At 44.5% G+C, this 22,606-nt stretch overlaps 1 protein-coding gene across 5 annotated transcripts; it reads right to left on the minus strand.

Moving 5' to 3' along the window:
- Nucleotides 1–2,862: 2,862 nt before the first annotated feature.
- On the minus strand, nucleotides 2,863–22,336 carry PLAAT5 (phospholipase A and acyltransferase 5). 5 transcript variants are annotated; one of them, XM_014565062.2, is made up of 6 exons: nucleotides 21,932–22,336; nucleotides 21,282–21,375; nucleotides 20,353–20,461; nucleotides 9,326–9,434; nucleotides 7,045–7,307; nucleotides 2,863–5,497 (listed from the first exon to the last, which is right to left on the minus strand). In XM_014565062.2, exons 1-6 carry the CDS (start codon nucleotides 22,182–22,184, stop codon nucleotides 5,405–5,407), a joined length of 921 nt encoding a protein of 306 aa, XP_014420548.1. In that variant the 5' UTR covers nucleotides 22,185–22,336; the 3' UTR covers nucleotides 2,863–5,404. The 5 variants fall into 5 exon arrangements, with proteins under 5 accessions (XP_014420548.1, XP_032345539.1, XP_032345538.1 ...); XM_032489648.1 differs by having other exon boundaries at nucleotides 9,320–9,434; XM_032489647.1 differs by lacking the exon at nucleotides 2,863–5,497 and having other exon boundaries at nucleotides 6,212–7,307; nucleotides 9,320–9,434; nucleotides 21,282–21,372.
- Nucleotides 22,337–22,606: the final 270 nt, after the last annotated feature.

The raw sequence follows: 22,606 nt of genomic DNA on the forward strand, positions 1-22,606 counted from the left end.
TACTGTGTCTGCATGTGAGTGAGACACACTGAAACATCTTGCTCTATTTCCCTGAGCTGAGATGGTGGTGAAGACTGCTTCTGCTTCGATGGGCTCCCTAAGACCCCAGAGCTGCCCTCCCGATGGGATTCAGCATTTGGGCAAGCTCTCCTGCAGCCACAGGTTGACAGCTCCGTGAACATCAGTCCTAAAAGGCTGATTGGCACCGACCAGCCTTTTCCATGGCTCCCTAGTTCCTCCCAGAATTGAGTTTTCTCCTACCATCTCCCGGAAAGACGACACACCTCGTTGCTTCAGCTCTACGAGTGACACAACATGAAGGCAATCACAATTCAGCATCTGTACCCTGAAGGGACCTTCTGTCCCCAAGGTGTCACAGATCAGCTCAAAAGTTTAGCCTACTCATTAATATGTTACTACTCACCCAACAGCCAATGACTGGTACTAGGGTTATATGCAATTGGCTCTGCATCTGTTGTGAGCCCCGTGGACGATGTGGACAAGGAGGAGCCTTTTGCCCCTGCCCAAATTGCCTTTTTCATTAACCATCTTGGAGCCTTAGATACCCTCTTCCTGTATTTATCTCTGGGCTCATTATAAAGCAGCTCTTGATCTCAGTGGGCTTATTCTGCCAAGTGGAGACATTACTGCTATAAACATTGACCCAGTTAAAGCACCGGAGAAAGCTGGGTGGGTGCAGTCTGTTGACAGGGTCCACTGAAGCTGGAATGAACATGTGGTGCCACGGGGCCACTGAAGGTCCAAAAGCATTTTAAAAAGTGCCTGGCGCAGCATGAATGCTCAGAGAATGTCACTGCTGTCGCTGTCAGTATTACTTTACTCTCATTAACTGTTGGTGGGGCATGTCAGCAAGAACTTCAGGTCTAGCAGACACCCTGCAGGCTGCTGGAGTGAAGCTCTGGGCCCTGCTCCACCCAGAGCTGCTCCATTTTCCCCTCTTTCATACATCAGTGATATTATGCCTGAGGAAGGGTTCTGCCACTGATGCAAAGCACAGAAGCCACTGCTCTGGAAAATCCACCGAAGCCAGAGTTCCCTGTCTTTCTGACTCAGAATGTCTCCCTGACACCCTGGTCATGGCTAATGGGCTCAAGCAAAGGTTGGGGAGCCATCTTGCTGCAAGATAGAAAGCTTAGGAACCTCTGGCCTCAAATTGTAGTAGAGAATAACCTTTGTTTTGTTGGAGGTTTACAGGGACACCATGACCTAGCCCAGAGGGATGGCTGCAAGAACAAAGAGTGCCTGCAGCAAGAAAATTACATCGATCAACCACACCCCCTCCCTTATTTTTTGTATAAAAGGACCCCTGTACTCTAACTAGAGCAGGATGGTTCTCTCCTCTCGGTCTGCCGGCTTTCTGAATAAAGTCACTAGTCCTTGCCCCAACACCTCGTCTCCCGATTTATTGGCCTGGCTTTCCAAATAAAGTCACTAGTCCTTGCCCCAACACCTCGTCTCCCGATTTATTGGCCTGTCGTGAGGCAAGAAGAGTGAGTTTGGACTCGGCAACAAAATGATTGCCTTTCAAATGCCCTTCTTTTGAAACGAAACTAGAAGAACCCAAAATTACTCATTTACAAGCTACCCTCTCCCCTTGCCATGTTGCTACAAATGTAAATAGGCTTTAACCTTGAAGTTGAACTTTGAGCAGTCTTTCAGAAAACACACATAAAAATTAATCTTTTTCTACTTAGCCTAGCAAATGGACATTTTTTTAATATCTACCAATATTCGAGGAAAAAAACACTTTCTCTGTGCCAAGAAACAGCACGGGACTCACAAATAGTTGCCTTCTCGTTAAAGCGTCTGCCCAGTGGATGGTTGGCTGGTTGGCTTTGAAGGCACTGGGAACAGACACTTCAAGAGAACAGAACTTTGAGGGGCTCAAAGAGCCTTCTGAGAGTTTGTGCTGCCAGGTATTGCTCTGCTAAAGCAAAAAAAAGAAGTTTCCGCAGAAGCAGTGAGGGGTCAGAATGGTCTGTTATCATTAGCATGCAGTGTATCCAACATCCCTTATGTTGCGCTTGACTATGTGTGATACAATCATCCCGGTCCTGCAGATTCAACAGTCGTCCTTCCCTTTAAAGTCTTGTTTTTGACCAAGCTCCCCTCCCGTGTGACTGCAGGAAATCCAGTTCTGTCCCAGAGTGTTCTAGAGGACATCAACATGGAATGTCAAGCAATGTGGGGTGCGCATTCCAGCATGGAGCGGTCTGCTTGCTTCCAAGGGACTCCCTCTGGTGGGCCCAGAGCCTCTTCTCTCTGAAGCTGCAGCCCTCTTGGGTGCCACAAACCATGCACGCCAGTCCCCTCCTTTGTTCCCTAAACACAGCTAATACAAGGCTTGAGGATTAACAAAAGGTGATTCTAAGCATAAGACAAAAACAAAACTAGGAGCCTAGGAGCAGCTTACCTCTGCCCCCAGGGTCCCCCCTGTCCATTTCTCCTCTTGGCCTCTGGCCGGCTGCCCCAGAGGTAGAGTTCATTCCCCTTGTGTCAGATGGCACACCTGACGGGCATGGTTTCCCCTCCCTGTCTCCCACTCCTGGCCAGCAAAACCAGATGCCCTTCTCGGCACAATAATCTCTGCAGAGGTTATTCAGGGTTTCCAGAAGTCAGCATTTCTATCACTCAGCAAAAGAGCTGGGCTGCGTGGGGCACCTGCTGGCCCCTGGGTCTCTTAGACGGGGCCTCCCTACCACTAAGGAACACAGTACATTCGTGTTCCCTGTTCCACATGATGTGCCAAGTGAACCGATGTCACCACTGCCCGCATGTGCCCATCCTCCTCCCCTCAAGGTGAAAAGGAATTAAAAAAAATAAGAACACAAACAAAGGACCAGTATTTAACATCTCAGAAATATTTGCATTCAGATGACTCTCCTTTAGGATCCTTGCTCCAACGGTGGGTAGGAACGTGCCTTTTAACTACAGGACGAGAAAGGCTCACCCAAGGGGTCCCACTCAAAACAGAGTTGTTTTTACCCTAGAATGCAGGAATCGCTACAGATTTTTTTAGTAACACTTTAAGAAACCCTCCCCTCCTCATCTGCAGAGTGTGAGGTGCGCATTCCAGAGCTCACGACTTTATGGACAGCTTGGAAGCAGGGGGAGAACACTGTCCGGCAGGGGGTCTCCACCCCTCGCTCCACTGTGTCTTACGTCCCCCCAGCTGACTCAGAACTGTTCGTGGGTCCAGACAATGGTGTGGGGAGACAGGGCTTGGCAGGTGGCAGACACTCTGAAATGTACAAACCAGAAAGGCCCCAGGGGAGTGTCTTTCTGTCCCAAACAGAAGCAAGAGATAGGCAAGTGCTTTATTTAGAAGTTACTAAACACTCCCTGGCATGGGAGAGTTGTTTGTTAATCAAACTGAAGGAGGATTAATAAAATGACCACACTTAGGCTAACAGATTGCTTATTCTTAAGCTTGCCCTGACTGACCGGTTGCTACTCACAGCTCCAGGCCCACTGTTAAAACTAAAGCTATTGATCTTACTGTTTCTACGTTATTCCAGTAATCAAAAGCTATACTCATTCTTGGTCTCTGAGTCGATCTCCAGGGAGAAGGTCACAGAACTGTAACCTTACAAAGTAGGCCAAATACCAAGAAGACCACACCTTGAGTCCTTACGAGATAAAAAGATCGAAAAAGTGACAACCGATAGCCTCTATAGAATTGGTTGCCTGGAGGCATCATAACGCCACTCTAAGTCTTCTGATGAGAAAATGATTCTGTTGATTGTTATCAGTGCTCTATTGTTTGAGCTATGGCTGTATAACCACCCCACCGCCTCCCCAAGGTGGGTTCACAGTTTTTAAGGCACTAGCCTGCTGTGAGTCCCCTTTGCCCAGCAAAGTAATAAAGCTGCCTCTTCTCTTCTAAGCTCCAAGACCCGGTCTGTGAGTTATTTGGCTTGTCAGGGACCGGGGCTGATCTTTCAGCAACAAAACAGCACCTGGTTCATTTGATTAATGATTAATAAGGTCTATGAGTTCAAAGCGATCTTCAGATCAAAAAGTTTACTAATACATGACTGAGTTAATTCAAAGCTAAAATGTATAAAATAAAAATTCCTAGTGCTTGGGTTCTGCTCCAAGGGAAGTCTCAACCTAGACCGTATAATGAATAAAGACCCTGAAGGGAAGGGTATTGGGAACTCAAGTGATCTGAGCTGGTTGGGCAAGGTGATTACAGGAACTAGGGGCCGTGGCTTTACCCTAGTCATGATTTGCAGAAATGAGCGCATGCTCGATCCACCAGCACCTGTCACTGCTGTGCAAAAGCAGAGAGGCCAGTCAGGAAGGGCAGAGGGAAGACAATCAAAGACATACACACACACACACACACCAGACTCCAGCATCTAGGAAACAGGAAGAGGCGGTCAAGTTTGGACTGCTAAGAACAGAGTTGGAGAAAGTGAACGGTTTCACTGAAGGTCTATCTCCTCCAAACAGGAGATCTAACAAATCTTACGTGAGACGCTCTGGAGGTTCCATCCTGCTCTTTTCCACATTCTTCATATGTCCCAGGCATTTTGAGAGCCCTTCCCTGGATTCCCTGGGTGGTTTCAGCTCTTGGCTGGCACTAACAATCTCCAGCTGTCATCTGAGGTCTTCCATCCTGCCAACATTCTTCGAAGCACAAAAGTCGCCCCTTCCTCTCCCTCATTCACAGAGGTCCATTGATTAAATTATTTTAAATATTCATCCGAAATTCAGTGGAGATTAGAAATTTCAGGTTTTCTGGTGCTTATAAGGCAGAAATGCAAGATAAATGGTCTTGTGGATTATACGTTAAATTGGGAGTGTTTTTTAGACAATAAAGAATAAAGCTGATGTATAATTTTTAAATGAAAATATTTCTTGGGAAAGGTGTTTCTAGATAAGGCCGAGAGGGACCCTCAGGAACAAGTTACAGGTTTCCTTCAAGGCTTCCTCCCTTGAACCTCACTGTGGTCTGAAAGGGCAAGTTAAAAAAAAAAAAAAAAACTTCTGAAAAGAGTTCTTCGTTACTGGGAATGTTCAAGCAGAGGATTCCAGGATGCTTCAAGCATCACAGATTAGGTTCAGCCTAAGAAAGAAGCAAGGCCCCTTCCTACACAGAGAGTAAAATGAAGTATGTGAAGTGCCTTCCTCAGGGCCTGGTGCCTAACAGATGTGTAATAAATACCAGGTTCTTCCCACCCTGAGAGTCCAGGGGTCTGTGAGAACATATATTGGATGTATTTCTGGAGGGGTAATTGGGTACATTCTAGATTCTTCAGGAAGCCCACAGTTGTCTTACATGGGGCCACTAAGAGAGGAAGGCAGGGGAGGAAAGGAGGCCCTTTCCCTTGGCCGACATCAGGCGCTCTTCCTCTGCCTGGAGTTTTCGGCACCTTCAGGCAGTTGCTGGTTTGGGTCTCATGCTGTCCACCACGGCCGAAATCACCGCTCCTGCAGCCTTGGCACCTTCCATCAGCACGTGCTCCACCTGTGAAGCAGACTAGTTGGTAGGACGTGCAGTGAGGCCCCTAGGCTCGCGCCCTGCCCCGCCCCTACCTCACCACTCCCCTTCAGGAACTGGCCTGCCCAGGAGGAAGCCACCCTATATTCCCAAAGATCCTAGAGCCATGGGAGAGCTGGGGAAGCCAGGATGGCCTGAGGTGGACATCGGAGGCAGGCTCGAGCCCTTTCTCCCAGGGCTCCTAGGCCCCTTCCTCCCTCAGAGCCATTCAGCCCAAGGTCTGCCTCTGGTGTGGGGCTCAGAGGGGCACAGCCACTGAACCCCTGATTCTACATACAGGGAATCTGAGAGCCGGGGAGGGGAACTCACTTGGACAGAGTCCACAGAGTGATTTAATGTTTGCACTTAGATCTGGGCTCGGGTCTCAGGCATGCAGGGCCCGGTCTCCTTAGGAGGACCTCTTACAGTTTCCCTGATCCCTCGCAGTCTTCTTTCCCTGCACAAATGCCCATGAGGTGGGACATCCCTCATCCCAGAGCCCACCAAGCCCCGAGCACGAGAGCAAGTTCTCCCAAGAATGGAAGGTAGGCTCGGAGGCAGATGCAGAGAGCAGAAGGGGGAGCGAGGGAGTGCGAGGCCTGCTAACCCCCACTGAGAGACGAGAGCAGTGACAGTCGGGAGACCAGTATTGGGATCTGAGTCCCGTAGGTTATGGAAACATAAGAAACATAGAAAAGAACATAAAAAAATGATGCTCCCCTTTAATTTTTGATTTCTTAATCTATTGAAAAGGTGACAATAAACACTTCCTCCACTCATCTTATGGGGTCTTAGTAAAGTCCAAATTGTCACAGAAATCTGGGCTTCCAAAGCTCTCTCACATGTATCGTACCATACTTAACTTATCACCGCCCTTTATGGTGGAGGGAGGGATCCCAAACTCAAATGCCCACAGACCAGGCAGGTTGTGTGGGTGAAGCCGGCAGGTGCCACACCTACCCCTGCACCCCATCTCAAGGGGGAGCCCCGACTCGGCCCCCCAGTGTGTCAGCAAGCTGGAACACAGGCCCAGTGGCCTGATCAATTGGTTGTTGAAGTAAGGCTGGGAATCCAGATCTTTTTATATAAAATTTCTATGTATTTTTTAAATGCTGGCAAGCCATTCAAACTAAAACAGAAACATAAAAACAAAAACTAGTTATCCAAGCAAAGCATGTCTGTGGACCAGATGTCACCAGGAGGTTGCTGATTTGCGGCTTCAGCACTGAATATCTACCTCAGCTTTTAACAGTCTCAGAAATGAAGTGCCTTGACAAGGAGAACAAGGGAATTAGTGGCTGAGCAGGGACTCCCCCCAGGGGTCTTACTACGGCTCAGTGCCTCCTGGACTCCTCCATGGGTCAGTAGAGGCAAAAATACCTCCTGAAGCATCAAGTCCTCTAGTCATGGGAGGTCCCACGAGCACAACAAATACAAAAACATGGATCCATCACCATTGGGCCCCTGATGCGGCAGACAAGCCCCGAGGACGCCCGGCGAGACCCCTCGTCCGGAGGGGGAGGGGGACGCCACACCTGCTGGCTCCTGGGCACGCCGTATCTGAGGTCGTTGACGAAATGCTCGCAGTTCCCATCGATCAGGCTGTACTGCACGATCTTGTTGATCATCTTTTTCGTCCGCTGGATGATCTTGTCCACAGGCAGCGGCAGGTACGTCGCATCCAGCTTGTTGTTGACCTTCCAGGGGCAGCCGTGCAGCACGTCCTCCAGGCGACTGTATTTCACCACCGCCCGGCTGCTGAAGACAGAAGTGATGCTGCCGGCCTCAAATTCCTCACCTGGAGGCCGAAGACAAGGCAAAGTTGGGAAGCTGTGAGGGGCAGCAGGGCAGAGCACTGGCTCACCCCAGAGCTGGGTAAGTGGCTTCTCTTGGAGCCCCGGTTTCACCGTCTCTAAAAGGCATGGCAGAGGATGGGAAGTTGGACTAATGAACTGCAAAGGACCAGCTTCCACAAGAAGCCTTCTGCCCTGCTTTCCGCACTTCCCACTTTCAACACCACTGCAATCTCTTTCTCATAAAACTCCGTTAGTCCCTTACGGTGTGGCCCAAGCTCCATTCGGTGCACTGACCTGACCAAGTCCTGGAACTGGAGTCTTGCTTTCCTAACCAGACTTCAGTAATCATCACAAACGTGGGATAAGCACCCTTACATGTAACAGTCAGCTCCCAGGTATCCGATGGGGCCATGACAGCCCTCCTGCCGTGGCCACTGCAGGGGCACAGGTGAAGCCAAGCAGACAGGTCTCTGGCTGGGTCCCCCTCCAACCAGCCTCCACCCAGAGCCACTCTGCCCTTCTCTCAAGTATTGGGATTCTCATTAAGGGTTTGTTTGAAAACATGTTTCCACAGCTGTGAAAAGGGAAACATTGAAATCTGCTAGATTATCATATTCAGTCCTAAGAGGAGATAGAGCCTCAGAGAGGGTCGGGAAGCTGCCCAAGGCCAGGTAGGTGGTAATTTAATACTAGGACTGTTTTTCTGCTACAACCGTATGGACATACAAATGTCCCTTATTCCTTTCTTACTTGAAGACTGCTGATTTTACAAAAGCTGGCAGTCGGCAATTCAGCTTTTAGGAACAAAGGTAGCAGAACTCATTTTTAGAGGAAGATCTGATGGGGATGGTGGGGACATCACTGTTAACTTGTATAACTCTTTGGTTATACAAGAGGGACGCTCCTGGACTTAGTCTGGAAAGGAGAGGTGGAGATGAAGGTAATGTGAAGCAATTTTCCATTCTTCACGTGGGCCCCGAGACAGAGAGGGACTCTGCTCTGCGGGAAGGTCCCAGCAAAGTGAGAGGCTGGGCCACCAGAGGGGGATGGGATGCAGGGCTGAGAGCCCTGAACAACATGTGGCCAGGCCTTTGGTAACAGTGCCATTCTATAAATCAGTCTTGTTTGTCTTGTGGGGAAGGTAATTAGGTTTATTTATTTATTTTAACGGAGGTACTGGAGATTAAACTCAGGACCTCCTGCATGCCAAGCAGGCACTCTTACCCCTCAGCTATACCCACCCCTGTTCAATCTTGAATGGACAGTACTTGCACAGGATGCAAAACCCAAAAGGCATCAAAGATTACACAAGGGAGCCCCCCACCTCCCCTTCTCCTGGCTCCCCTAGGTCCTATAACCTAAGGCAACCACGTGATCCATGGTCCAATTTGTCCAATTTGAAATTGTTTCACATTCTGTGCTGTCATCTTCTACTCTCACTGCCTCTGCCCCCATCACATGTCCACCACAATTTAATTAGTCATCAGTATAACCTCAGCCCTATGTTAACGCTGCCTGGAGAAATGAGAGGAGGCTGTCCACACTGAGGGTGGCGTGGCCTGGGAGGGGGTGGAAGGGTAGGGAGACAAGGTGAGGGTGGAGGTGCCAAAGGCGATCAGGAAGCAACATTTGGGGACAAATAGGAAAAAAAGTGACAACCAGAACACGGAGCGTCTGCACCCCTCCCAGAGAATCCTCAGAAACAGAGGAAGGATATTTAACTGTTGTCATTACAAAACAAAGGCTCCAGATCTTAAGTCTCTATTGTAAAAGAAAGGTGGTCTCGGTGGTCAGGAAACTTAGGGACACTCCTTACACCTGCATCTGCCTTAGAGCTAGACATTCAGTGCTTTGGGGGAGACAGAGACCAAGCTCTATCACATGGTAAATTAAGGTCCAGTAACGCTTCAGGGCGTTCTATCACTAAAATAAGGCGGCAGCTGAGGAACACATGATTAACCGTCCTCTTTTTACTTTGCTAACAGCAATATCAGTATTTCAATAGAGTATCCACCCTTACTCGGGGGAGCCAGGTGGACCACACAGTCATCTTCCACATAGATGGCCCAGTGCTCATAGCCAATTCGAAAAATCTCAATCAGGTCTCCGGGTCTGGGTCTTGGTTTGCCCTGTGATGGAAAAAAAAAAAAAAAAGTAAAATAAAGAGACTGCACATGCTCAAGGAACTCCAGAGACCCTGTTTGGGGATCAGCTAGAGCTCAGCCTGAAGATACTTCGTTTCATCACTTTACAGAAACACAGGCTGCAAAAATCTCTCTTCATACAAAGGGCCAAAGGAGCCGCCAACTCCTGCTATCACCCCCCTTATCAAAGCCACCAAGGCCGACTGTGACAGCCCTGAATGCACCTTCCGTGTATATATGGTACACACATTCTGTAAGCATTTCTCCTTGTTTTGTATGCATTTCTCCTTGAAACTGAGCACCATGTTGAGCTATTTCAATAGGGGGCGCTGGAGGGACACTGCAAGAGGAAGGGGCTCTCCTGCAGGTTCAGGTTTGGGCTGGCGGGCTGCACCAAACTTGAAATCCTGACATAAATCTCACCTTGTCATGAGGCACGCTCCTTTTCATATGCTGCTGAATTAAGTGTTTTGCATTGATAATAGATTATAGTATAGCTTCTTCCGTCTATGTTCATGAGATGTTAGCCTGTAGTTCTTTCCCTCGCCTGACTTTAGTATCAGGGTAATGTTGGAGTTACAGTGAGTTAGGAAGCACTCCCTCCTCTGTTTTTGTAACCGAGCAGGACCCTACGGGGGGGACTTCCCGGGACAGATCCCCTCCTCCACCATACCCTCTGCTTTAGCTCCTCTCTGAAGTACCTGGATAATAGTATCTGATGCACATTTCCTGAGCTGTTTTACAGATGCTAAAACCCCCACCAAGTGGAAGAAATAAACTCCTTGATGACCATGAGACCTACTGGAGCCAAAGAATTGGTAACGTTAACCCCTGTGACACAGCCCTGTTACCTCCCCATCAACCAGAGAACTATGCACAAGCTGATTACATACCCTGTGACCCCTCCTCTCTCGCCTAGCCTTAAAAAATGCTTTGCTGTCTATGTCTGAGTGTCCTTCTGTTTTGTAAATAAGTTCATTTGTACCATTTTTTTAGATTCCACATATAAGTGATATCATATGATATCTGTCTTTCTCTGTCTTACTTCACTTGGTATGATCATCTCTAGGTCCATCCATGTTGCTGCAAATGGTTACCAAAGGGGAAAATAGGGGAGGGATAAATTAAAAGTTTGGGATTCACAGATAAAAACTACTATATATAAAATAGATAAACAATAAGTTCCTACTGTATAGCACAGGGAATACATTCAATATCTTGTAATAACCTATAATGAAAAAGAATATATATATGTATAACTGAATCACTATGCTCCACACCAGAAACTAACACAACATTGTAAATCAACTACACTTCAATTTTTAAAAATGCTTTGCTGAAACCCATCGAGTTTGGGCTTTCTGAGAACAAGCTGTCCCAGACTCTTTGTACGTTTCCTTACAACAAACACTGCACTTTCCTTCACCACAACCCAATGTCAGTAGCTTGGCTTTACTGCACACAGGCAAGCAGACCCAAGTTTGGTTCAGTAACACTTTGGGAAAGAGTTTGTGAGGGACTGGTAATTTTTCTTCTTTAAATGTATAGCTGAAATCTCAAGTGAAGCCATCTGGGCCTGAGTACTTCCTTGTGAAAAGATTTTCATTTACTAGTTTAATTTACTCCTTGTAGGTCTATTCAGCTTTTGTAGTTAGTCCTGAGTCAGTTTTGTAGTTTGTGTCTTTCTAGGAATTTGTTCGTGTGGGTTTTCCAATTTGTTAGCATAGGCTGTTCACAGTATTCCTTAACTATCCTGTTAATTTCTGTGAGGTTGGTAGTGAGCCCCCTTTCATTCCTGATTTTGGTAGTTTGAGTTCCCTCCCTTAGTTCTTGATCGATGTAGCTAAAGTTTTGTCAATTTTGTTTATCTTCTCAAAGAACCAACATATGGCTTCAGTTAATTTTCTCTATTTATTTCCTTTTTCTACTTCACTGATCTCTGTTCTAACATTTACTATTTCCTTCTTTCTACTTGCTTTGGGTTTAGTTTGCTTTCCTTTTTCTGTTTTCTTGAGGCAGAAATTTGGTATATTAATTTGGAATCTTCCTTTTTCTTTCATACAGGCATTTATAGCCTATATTAAATCTTGCTAAGCACTGCTTTAACTGCATCTCATAAAATTTGATATATTCTGTTTTCACTTTCATTCAACTCAAAAGTATCTTCTAATTTCTCTATTTTTTCTTTTACCCATGGGTTATTTAGAAATAAGTTGCTTCCAAATGCTCATAGACTTCCCAGATTTCATTCTGCTATGAACTTTTAATTTCATGTGAACAAAGAAATATTTTATATGACTTCAATCCCTTTAAATCTGCTGAGAATTGCTTTATGGCCTAGAATGTGGTCTATCCTGGGGAATATTCATGCTTGCTAGTATTGAATGGAATATTCTGTAAACATCAGTTAGGCCGAGTTAGTCAATATTGTTCAAATCTTCTATATGCTCACAGATTTTTTTGTCTGGTTGTTCTATCCAGTACTGAGACTGAAGTATTTAAGTCCTATGATGATGATGATAATGATGATGATGATGATGATGATGATGATGATGATGATGATGATGATGATGATGATGATTTCTGGATTGACTTTTTCTCTCAGCTTTCAGTTCATGAATTTTGAGGTTATGTTGTTAAGTGTGTATATGTTTATAATTGTTACAACTTCCTCATGAACTAACCCCTTATCATTGTGAAATGTTTCTCTCCTTTTCTAATAATATTTTTTCTCTTAAAGTCTATGTTGTTTAATATTAGTATAACCACTCCAGCTACAGTTACTGTTTGCATTTTTTTTACATCCTTTTACTTCCAACCTATTTATGACCTTGAATTGAAAGTCTCCCTTTTGTAGATGGCTTATAATTGGATCCTGAAGTTTCAAGTCAGATGATCTCTTCATTTTTTGGACCATTTAATTGATTCACATTTCTCTCTGTTGATTCAAGGTACTATGTGGAGTCCTATCGTTGATCCAATATAGCTCCATTTCAGCATCCCTTTCTTCTGCCATTAAAGTTATATTTATTACATCTTTGCATGTTAGAAGACCAGCAATAGAATTTTATAATTATTGTTTCATAAAATTGTCTTTAAAATTAGCTAGAATAAAGGTTTAAATATATATATTTATACACTTTTATAATAATAACCTATGTAATTACCTTTACAGGTGCTTTGCATTTCATCCTGTGGATTAGTTACTATCTGGTGTGACTTCCTTTCAGCCTGGAGAACTTTCTTTGCTATTTTTTTGCAAAGCAAGCATTCCAGCAACATATTCTATCAGTCTTCATTTATCTGAGACTATCTTTATTTCACTTCTGTTTTTGAAAGCTAGTTAATTGGATATAGGGTTTTTGATTGACAGCTTTTTATTCTTTCTGCACTTTCCATCCGCTATCCCACTGCTTTCTGGCCGCCATTGTTTCTGATGAAAAGTCAGCGATAAATTTCACTATGGTTCCCTTATACATGAGGAGTCTTTTTTCTCTTGTTGCTTTCAAGATTTTTCTCTTTGTGTCTGTCTTTCAACTGTGTGGATTCTGATTCCCCCCGGGGCTGGTGGTAGTTGCTGTTTGTTTGTTTATTAGGTTGTTTATTTGTCTGTTTAGACACTTGCCTGGACTAATTCTGTGATGTCTGTTTCCCTGTATCAACTTCAGTTGCTGTTGTTGTTGTTTCTTGCTCTTATTTTTAAGCCTGGCTTCCTGGACCATCATAGCATAATGGTCAGTCAGTGAGTGATCAGAGGTGGAGCCACATCTTGGGCCAGTAAGGCATCACCCTTTGCCTGTGGAGCTCTGTGTGATTTGGAGAATTCATTCAAGCTTCTAAAGTTTAAAAGTGTTAGGGGGGAGGGTATAGTTCAGTGGTAGATAACATGCCTAGCATGCACAAGGTCATAGGTTTAATCCCCAGTACCTCCATTAAAACAAACAAACAAACCTGATTACCTACCCCCCCCAAAAAAAAATTTTAAGTCCTTCCCAGCTTTCACTTTCTGCATTCACAAGGCTTTGCATTTCTCCAGGAACTAGAGACTTGCTCAGGCCCTTCCAGTCTCTCCTGTTTGTATGTGCGGACTTGTGCATCCCTTTCAGACCACCAGATGTGGCAGCTTTACTAGACCCTCTTTAGCTGTCTCATTACCTGGATTTCCATATTAAATATCAAGTCTATCACTTGTCCCAGTCAGTACTGCAACCTCAGACTAACTGCAATTTTGTTTGGCCTTCTATGATTTTTGTCACTGATATAATTATTGTTTTCAGTGACATCCCTGAGCACATATTTTTCCACACTGCTCCAAATAAAGTTGCCCTCTGATGCCACTACCAGTCCTCCTGGCATGTCCCAACCACCTAGGTACAACTTCCCCACAATAGAGCTGGAGGAGGTGGGAGGAAGGGGCTTGCTAAAACACTAGACTTCTGCTGTTCAAAGATTCCAAGATTCAGTAGACCTTCTGGATATAACGCTTATCAACTTATTGTATGTCTTTGGTCAAATTTCAGAGTCTTGAAATGGTTGCCTTTGATGGTTTTGTCCAGTTTTATTTTTGCTTTCTGGGGAGATTTCTGAGATCTTCAGTTAGCCATTCCAGAAGTCTTGCCCATTGAGGGGGTGAGTTTTTACAGGGAACAGAGCAGACCACCTACACTATTATATTACATGGAAGGAATTGAGGCCAAGAAAGATGAAGTGCTTTGTCCAAGGTCCTACAGCAAGTCAGTGGCAGAGATAGGACCAGAACCGGGATTTCACAGGCCCCCTGTCTAAACCAGCTCCTCCCTCTAAAGAGAAAATACAATAGCCATCGAGTACCCACTAGAGGGCGCCCCAGGCTTCTCATCTGGAAAGTGGATTACACCGCAGGGAACTTGAAACTGGACTTCTGAACTTCATTTTCTTTTATCATAGGCCCAGGGGAAAAGATGTGGCTGTGTCCCGCCCTAAAATCTGGAGGGTGGTAATATATCGAGGAGGGTGAGAGCTAAGGGTTTGGAAGACAGCACATAAACAATGGCACAGACACAAAGAAGTGATGTGGTGACGGTAGATGGATGTGGAGGACCAGGAGTAGTGGGTCCAGGACACAGATAAGAGGGAAGCAAAGAGAGGGAAAGAGCAGAGAGGGGATCTTTCTCATCCTTTGAAGAAGATTAAAAGGAAACAATCAGCAAATTAATAGGATCCTCATTGTGATTCAAATACAAAGAAGAATACATCACTTTAAGCAAATGCCTCTGTCTTGAAAAAACCAGAAGAGATCACAGCAACATTTTAAAATGTTCTTAGGGAAGACTGAATTTCAAACATTTTTAAAATAATTTTTATAGGTTTTATTTATTTCTTTCCTTATTTTTTAACAGAGGTATTAAGGATTGAAGCCAGGACCTCATGCTTGCTAAGCATGCACTCTACCACTGAGCTAGACCCTCCCCACCCCAAAACTCATTTTTTTAAAAACTAAATCTAGTTCAATACCTACATGGGCTGACACAGGAAAACAGTTAAACTACCTTTAATTTAAACCTTGGTATATATCAATCTTTGATTCATAGTTTTCCTAATTGTTTTCCCCTTTTGGACAATAGGTACTGAGAGGGAAAGAGAACATATTAAGCCTAATATCTTTAAAGGGACAAATGCACTAGGTGAGTGTATTTCTGCTCTAATATACATATGACACAAGAAAGCCCATGGGTCCATCCTTTCTGATACAGTAACCTAAAACCATTAATACACGAGGCACAGGGGAAAGAAAGGACCATGGACAAAGGATGAACAATAACAATAGCTCCTGCAGGTGCAAGAACTCAAATCAGTCAGACTCTATTTCTGGCACCAATCAGCGTGGAAAGGGTGGTGATGATGGTAACGTTGTGGGGCAGGGTTTGCTGAGTCAGTCCAGAGGGGCACCCAGAGGACACTTAGGTTACCCTTGAGCCAACTCCCGACTGCATCTCACTCTATTAAGCACAAACTCGAATACCTAGAGCCTTGACCAATGGCATGTACACTCCAACCAGAGCATCTCGTAGAAGGCAGGTCTCTCAAAGTCTGCCGAGCTCAGCAGACAGTCATATACATCCTTCCTAGGAGCAAGCAGTCCCCGCTGTGTGCCCACTCCCTACCAACAAAATAGCCAATTACTTCCCACTCCACCTGGCTGGGTCATACCTATCGATAAGAACAATATTCAATCAATCAATCAATCAATCAATATTCCTGCTGTAATTTTCTGGAATAACTGCCAGCAGGAAGACGATATGATTCATGGTGATGCTAGTCTCAGCCAGAAAAAAACAATCAAAAGAAAACAAGTGCTGATCATTGAGGATGTTGAATAAGCTTTGAGACAGAAGGTTCTGGGATTGGAGGGGTAGACTTTAGAATTCTAAGGAGTTTTCTTTACTTCTTTAATACTTTTCACCTGCAGTATTGCCACTGGATAGAGGTAGAAAGTGAAAAACTTCATAGGATTCACAACAGACTTTATAGTCACCTAGAGTTACTTGCTCTCTTGCTGAAGTTTCTCCCACTGTAAACTGATTGTATTGAGCTTTGGGTCTCAACCTTGATTGCAGATGGAAATTGCTTGCAGAGCTTTTAAAAATTGAGATTGATCTGGAGTGTGGCCAGGGAAACAGAGCTTTGAGAGCTCCTGGGGCGACTCTATGGGCAGCCAAGGTTGCAGCCATGCTGGAGGCTTTCCCCAGGTCCCATCCTTCCTTTTGCCTTGACTTTACCCTCTCCCCAGCATTTCATGAACTTCAAGGAACCTGTCTGCATCCTCCAGGGTGACCTCCAGTCCCAGCTGATGCTCCAGTCTTGAAATCCAGATTAAAGTTTCTCTGCCCTTTTTCTCTCTTTGGAATAAGATGTTACTTCACAATCCTCCATCCATCAGCTATTTATTTCCTTTGCACAGGCTAGGCAGCCCAACTCTGGCTCTTCTCCCAGAAATAGGCACCTGTTTAGAAAAACCAGGCTTTCAGAAGGTCCCTGGATAATAACAGCTTCTGAAAGTCTTATAACCCTGACAGATGTGGTGCAGGGAAGTGGGTGGAGGGCTTGTTCCTGCCTGTGGCATGTGGCAGGGAGGCAGGAGCAAAATCACAAAGTAAGAGCATTATTTTGAATTCCACAAGTCCCTAGGCTTGTGTTGTGTGTTGAACACACAGACTGTTGGGTCAATCCCTGACCAGGCATTGGAACGGATGTGGAAAGCTAGCAGCAGAAGAGAATCACCACGATACAGGTATTAGGAACTTCACTTCCAGCTCTGACCCCAACCCAGATGATGCCTCAGAAATTAAACCCAGAGCCTCAAACGATGACACAACACAAAAGAAAGACTGTGGGTTAGAATGGCAGACAGCTACCGAGTCATGGCAAGAAGACAGGGTTTGCTGCCAGGAGACCTGGTTCAAATCCCAACTCTGTCACTTACTGGCTGTTCAATGGGTCCTTAGTAGAACTTCTAAGAGAGCAACGATGTTGTCTTTACAAAAGAACATTTTACAAATGTCTAAAGATTATTATGTGCCCCAGTGGAGCGCACCACTCCTAATTACTCTGTTATGAATCTGTCATGGTGAATTTATTGTCTAACCTTTTGCAATGAACATGATGCTTTTATCCCATCTAATACTTTGCAGTGGATATGATGGTTTTATTCCAAATGTACTCAATCAACAAATATTTATCAAGAACTTACTATTTGAAGCACTGGAAATACAGCAATGAGTCAGGTTGACAAGTGCTCTGCCCACTTTTGCAAAGAGACAGATAATCAATAAGCAAAATGACTATATAATTAAGGCAATAAATGGGGTGACACGATGGTGCTGGGTTGGGGCAGACTACTTTATGGGTAGTGTGTGCAGATGGTAGATGACACAAACTATCAAAGCTCACACAGGAAGAGATACATAATGTGACTATCCCTATGTCTATGAAGGAAACTGATTTTGTAGTTAAAACCCTTTCCACAAAGAAAACTCCAGGCCCAGATGGCTTTGCTGGTAAATTCTACCAAACATTAAAGGAAAAAATATTACCAGTTCTACACAAGAGTACTATAGAGTAAGAATACTTTCAAATCCATTCTACTGTGCTTGCATTACCTTAATACCAAACCAGACAACTACAAGAAGTATCCTTTATGAACATAATGCAAAACGTCACAGCACAATATTGTAAATTGCATCAAACAATATATAAAAAGGGTCATACATCATGCCCACATGTGGTTTTCCCCCCAGGACTGCAAGATTGTTATAATATCTGAACGCCAATCAATACAATTCAAACTGAAAAAGAAAAACCACATGGTCATCTCAATAGGCATAGAAAAAGCATTTGCTAAACTTTAATGGCTAGTGCTAGTTTTTTTTTTTCAGAACAAAACACTCTCAACAAACTGAGAAATGTTCTGAGAAGGGAACTTTCCTAACTTAACAAAACTGTCTATGAAAAACCTACAGTGTACATTATACTAAACAGTAAAGACTGAATACTTTCCCTCTAAGTTAAGGAATTAGAGGAAGATGTCTGCTGCCACCAATTCTATTAAACATTGTACTGAAGATTCGGGCTAGTACTGCTTAAGACAAAAATAAATGAAGGCATCAGATTGGAAAGGAAAAAGTGAAACTATCTGTATAGATGACATGATATGTCAAAAGCTCGATGGAATCTACCCCGAAAAGTTACAAAAGTAAATGTCAGGAAATAAGGTTGAAGGATACAAGAAAAGTACACAAAAGCCAATTGTATTTCTAACAGAAAATTAGAAACTGGAATTTTTTTTCACTTTAAATTTTCAAAATTGTCAATATTCATTTCATTTAAAAATGTTTAAATACCATGTCAATAGTATCAAAAAATATGAAATACTTTCAAAAAAGATGTGTAAGATCTGTAAGCTGAAACTTACAAAGCTTTGCTGAGAGAAATTAAGGAAGACCTAAATAAATAAAACACCTGATCATGGGTCAGGAGATTCAATATTGTGAAGAATCCAATTCTCTAAAAGATTTGATGAGATTCCAATCAAAATCTCAGCAGGCTTTTTGTAGAATCTAGGATAGCTAAAAGAACTTTGAAAAAGAATAACAAAGTTGGAGGGCCAACATTCTTGATTTCAAGAGTTACTATAAACTGTAGTAATCAGGATAGTGTGGTATTGGCCTCACATTAGACAAATAGGATCAATGGAACAAAATAGCCCAGAAAAGGACCCACAGGTACCATGGATAACTGGGATTTTACAAGGTTCAAAGGCAACTCAGTGGGAAAAGGACAGTCTTCTCACCAAATCATTTTGGAACAGGATATCCATAAGGGGGAAAAAAACAAGCCAACATTGACCTATTCATTGTACCATATACAAAAATTAACTCAATATGTATCAAACATGTAAATGTAAAATGTAAAAGCTAAAACTTTATAATATCTAGTAGAAAACAGTAGAAAATCTTTGTGAGCTTGGTTCAGGCGAAGATTTCTCAGATAACAGCACCAAAGGCACAATTCATAAAAGAAAAACTTATAAACTGGACTTCATCAAAGTTAACAGTTTTTTATTCTTCAAAAGATATTATTGCTAAGTAAATGAAAACACAAACCACAGACCAAGAGAAAAATATTACAAGTACTCTTGAACTACTGTATACAACTACTGATGAAGTACTTGTATACAGAATTTCTGAAGAACTCTCAAACATGTAAACCAAGAGAAAAAAAGAGCAAAAGATTTGGACACTTCATTAAAGAATATATATATGTGTGTGTGTGTATGTGTGTGTGTGTGCGTACATATGTGTGTGTGTTTGTATATATATATATGGAAGGCAAGTAATGTTCAACATTGTTAGGGAAATGCAAAGTGAAACCACAATGAGGTAACGACATATCTATTAAGATAGCTAAAATTAAAGAGATCAACCATACCAGATGCTGATGAAGACGTGGAGGAACTGGAACTCTCCCACACTGCTGGTGGGAATGTAAAATGGCACAACTGCTTTGGAAAACAGTAAGTTAAACACACATCTACTTTATGATCTAGCCACTATATTCCTAGGTATTTACCCAAAAGGAATGTATGTCTCTACAAAGGCTTGTACACAAATGTTCATAGCAGCTTTATTTGTAACAGCCAGACACTGGAAACAACCCAAATGCCCATCAACAGGTGAATGGCTAAACAAATAGTAGCATATCCGGATATACAGTGGAATACTGCTCAGTAACAAAAAGGAATAAATTGTTGATAACATGCAACAATGTGCATGTAACTCAAAATAATTATGTGAAATTATGTGAAAGGAGACCCACCAAAAAGCACATACAGGAGTTGGGGGAGGTATGGCTCAGTGGCAGCATGCATGCTTGACGTGCACAAGGTCCTCGGTTCAATCCCCAGTGCCTCTGTTAGGTGCGGGGAAATTTGTTTAAAAAAACGAGTTCGTACAACATGATTCCATGTGTATAAGTCTCTAGTAAGCACAAACTAACACATAATGACAGAAGGCAGATCAAGTCATTGCTTGGGGATGGAAGTGGAAAGAGGGAGGGATTTACAGAGGGGGAAAAAAGAAAGCTTCAAGAATGATGGAGGTGTTCATTATCTTGACTGGTGTTTTCATGGGTGTACACGTATGTCAAAACATATCCTACTGTACATTCTGAATATAATGCGATTTATTGTACGTCAGTTATACCTCAGTAAAGCTCAATAAACAGCTCTATAAATCTGTGTTTAAACAATTAAAAAGGCGTAAACAACATCCCAAATCAGTGTACAATTCGACCCGCCACATTCTATGTAGGTAAGTCACCAGGAAACTGACGGCGTTCCCGGTCTGAGAATTCTCGCGATACCCACCTCCGCGGCTTGCTTTGTTAACCTGCCTGCACTGCCAGGCTTCCGGGTCGAGTTCCACTCTGCTCTCCTCTGGTTGGGCGTGGGCTCCAGGTTAACCATAGGCTTCTCCCTACATAAAGTTTGGGATCATATAGTTAAAATACTTTTAAAATGCTTTTTAATTGAAGTATAGTTGATTTAAACTGTTGCATTAGCTTCTGGTGTATAGCATGGATGGACTTGGAGGGCATTATGCTAAGTGAAATAAGTCAGATAAAGACAAGTACTGTAAGATAGCACTTACATGTGGAATCTAAAAAAATACAGCAAACTAGTGAGTATAACAGAAAGGAAACAGACTCAAAGATGTAGAGAAGGAACTAGTGGTTACCAGTGGGGAGAGGGAAAGGGGCAGGGCAGTATGGAGGTGGAAGATTAAGAGGTACAAACTATCGGGTATAAAATAAGCTACAAGGATGTATTGCACAACATGGGAGTATAGCTAATATTTCATGATAACTAGAAATGGAGTATAACCTTTAAAAATTGTGAATTACTGTATTGTATACCTATAACATAATATTATACATCAAATACACTTCAATTTTTAAAAAATGATATTGTAAACTAAATACATAAATAAATTTTAAAAATAAAAATATACATCTTGTAAGCACCCTTGTAAAGTGATTCTGTTCTGAGGATCTGGACAATGGCCCTGTGGCTAGAAAATGCTACAAGGCAGCCTCCCACCAGCCCTTCCCAGACTTGGTCTCCAGCTGTTATTACCAGGAGGAGCACACCAGCTTTCTGCCGACTGGTTAGTAGTAGGCTGGCTCACATAGAAACTAACTCAGGATTTGTTTTACAGAATTGCCATCAAAGGTGGTTCTTCAAAAGCTTCTAACCACCCCAAAGCTCAGTCCTTCCATACAAAGAAAGAATCTTACCCTTGCTGGACGCTGCTTCTGCTCTGTTCTAACGTGCCCGGCTGTGGCTGCTTGGGCATGAGCTGGACCAACGCGTGAGAGCCCATAGAGTCTTCTAATTCAAGAGAAAAAAAATTTCTTTAAACCACAATTGCCTTCTCTGGAGCGTGAACCCTGTGAAAGGAGAGTTGGAGCGAGCACCTCAACAGCTCTGCGAAGGTGGGAGCTCCTGTCTAGAACCGAACCTGGCTCCTGATCAGCCCTCAATAAACTTTTGGATGAAGGGGGGCTATGGGGGTGCGACCATCCTGGAGGGGGCCCAGTTCCTCTGGGAAAGAGAGACTCTGGAATTCCCAGAGACAGAACAGGGGAGGGGACGAAGTGTGAGTTGCCACTACCGAAGATGGCAGAACCCTGGGGCTACACCCAACTGCAGAAGCTTCTGCCAAGCTAGAGCTGTTGTTCAGCCTACCTGCCCGGCAGCTGCCACGTCTGCCCCATGTCCACCCGAAATACACTAGGAAGGCAAATACCCGAGTCACTGGATGCCTGGCTCGCTTCAGTTAAATTAATAACGAAAGATCATTCCGAAATCATCATTCATTTCGGCTACAGGCATTTCGCACAATGACCAAGTATCTGCAAGGAGGGTTGAAAGAAACTGTGGTGACCTTGCTGGGGGTCCGATGGCCGGCTGGGACAGGGGGAACGATCCAGGGGGGTTCCAGGCCGGGGCGTGGTGGCTCGGTGGAGGGGAGCCTCATTCCTGTGGCGACCCGACTGGGGCACAGCTGAATGTCCCGGAGCAGGCTGACTGTCATTTGGCCGAATACTCGCGGTTCTCGACGCGGCTTTGAGGCGGGGCCGGGGGAACCTAGGGAAGCGGCGCCCGCAATCGCCCCCGGCGGCGGGGCTCAGGCCCATCCCGCTGCTGCCGCCCCGCGGGTCCCAGGGCCTCCCAGAGGGCGACGCCCCAGGCCAGCTCCCCCGAGTCGGCGGAGCCACGGAGTCCGGGGCCCTGGGCGCAGCGCGGTGAGGAACTGCGCCCCCGAAGGGCGGAGGGGCGCGCAGCAAACGGCGGGGGCGCGCGGGGCGCGGGGAGCGCGTGCCCGAACGCCGCGGGAGCGGTCCCGGCGCTTGAAGGCCCAGGAACCTGCGGGGTTTTGAGAGGAAAGGCAGAGAAAAGCCATAGAGGAGGGTACTGGTGAGGTGGAAAGGAACAGAATAGTTTGCTTAAGGCTCGGAGGTGGCATCTAATGTAGCTGGAGAAGACAGAGGAGCGACATCTGCCCACAGGTCCAGGGAGCAGACAGAGGAGCAACACAGGGAGACAGGGCTTGAGGCCA

This window comes from Camelus ferus, chromosome 10 (assembly GCF_009834535.1).
Source record: "Camelus ferus isolate YT-003-E chromosome 10, BCGSAC_Cfer_1.0, whole genome shotgun sequence".
NCBI lineage: Eukaryota > Metazoa > Chordata > Mammalia > Artiodactyla > Camelidae > Camelus > Camelus ferus.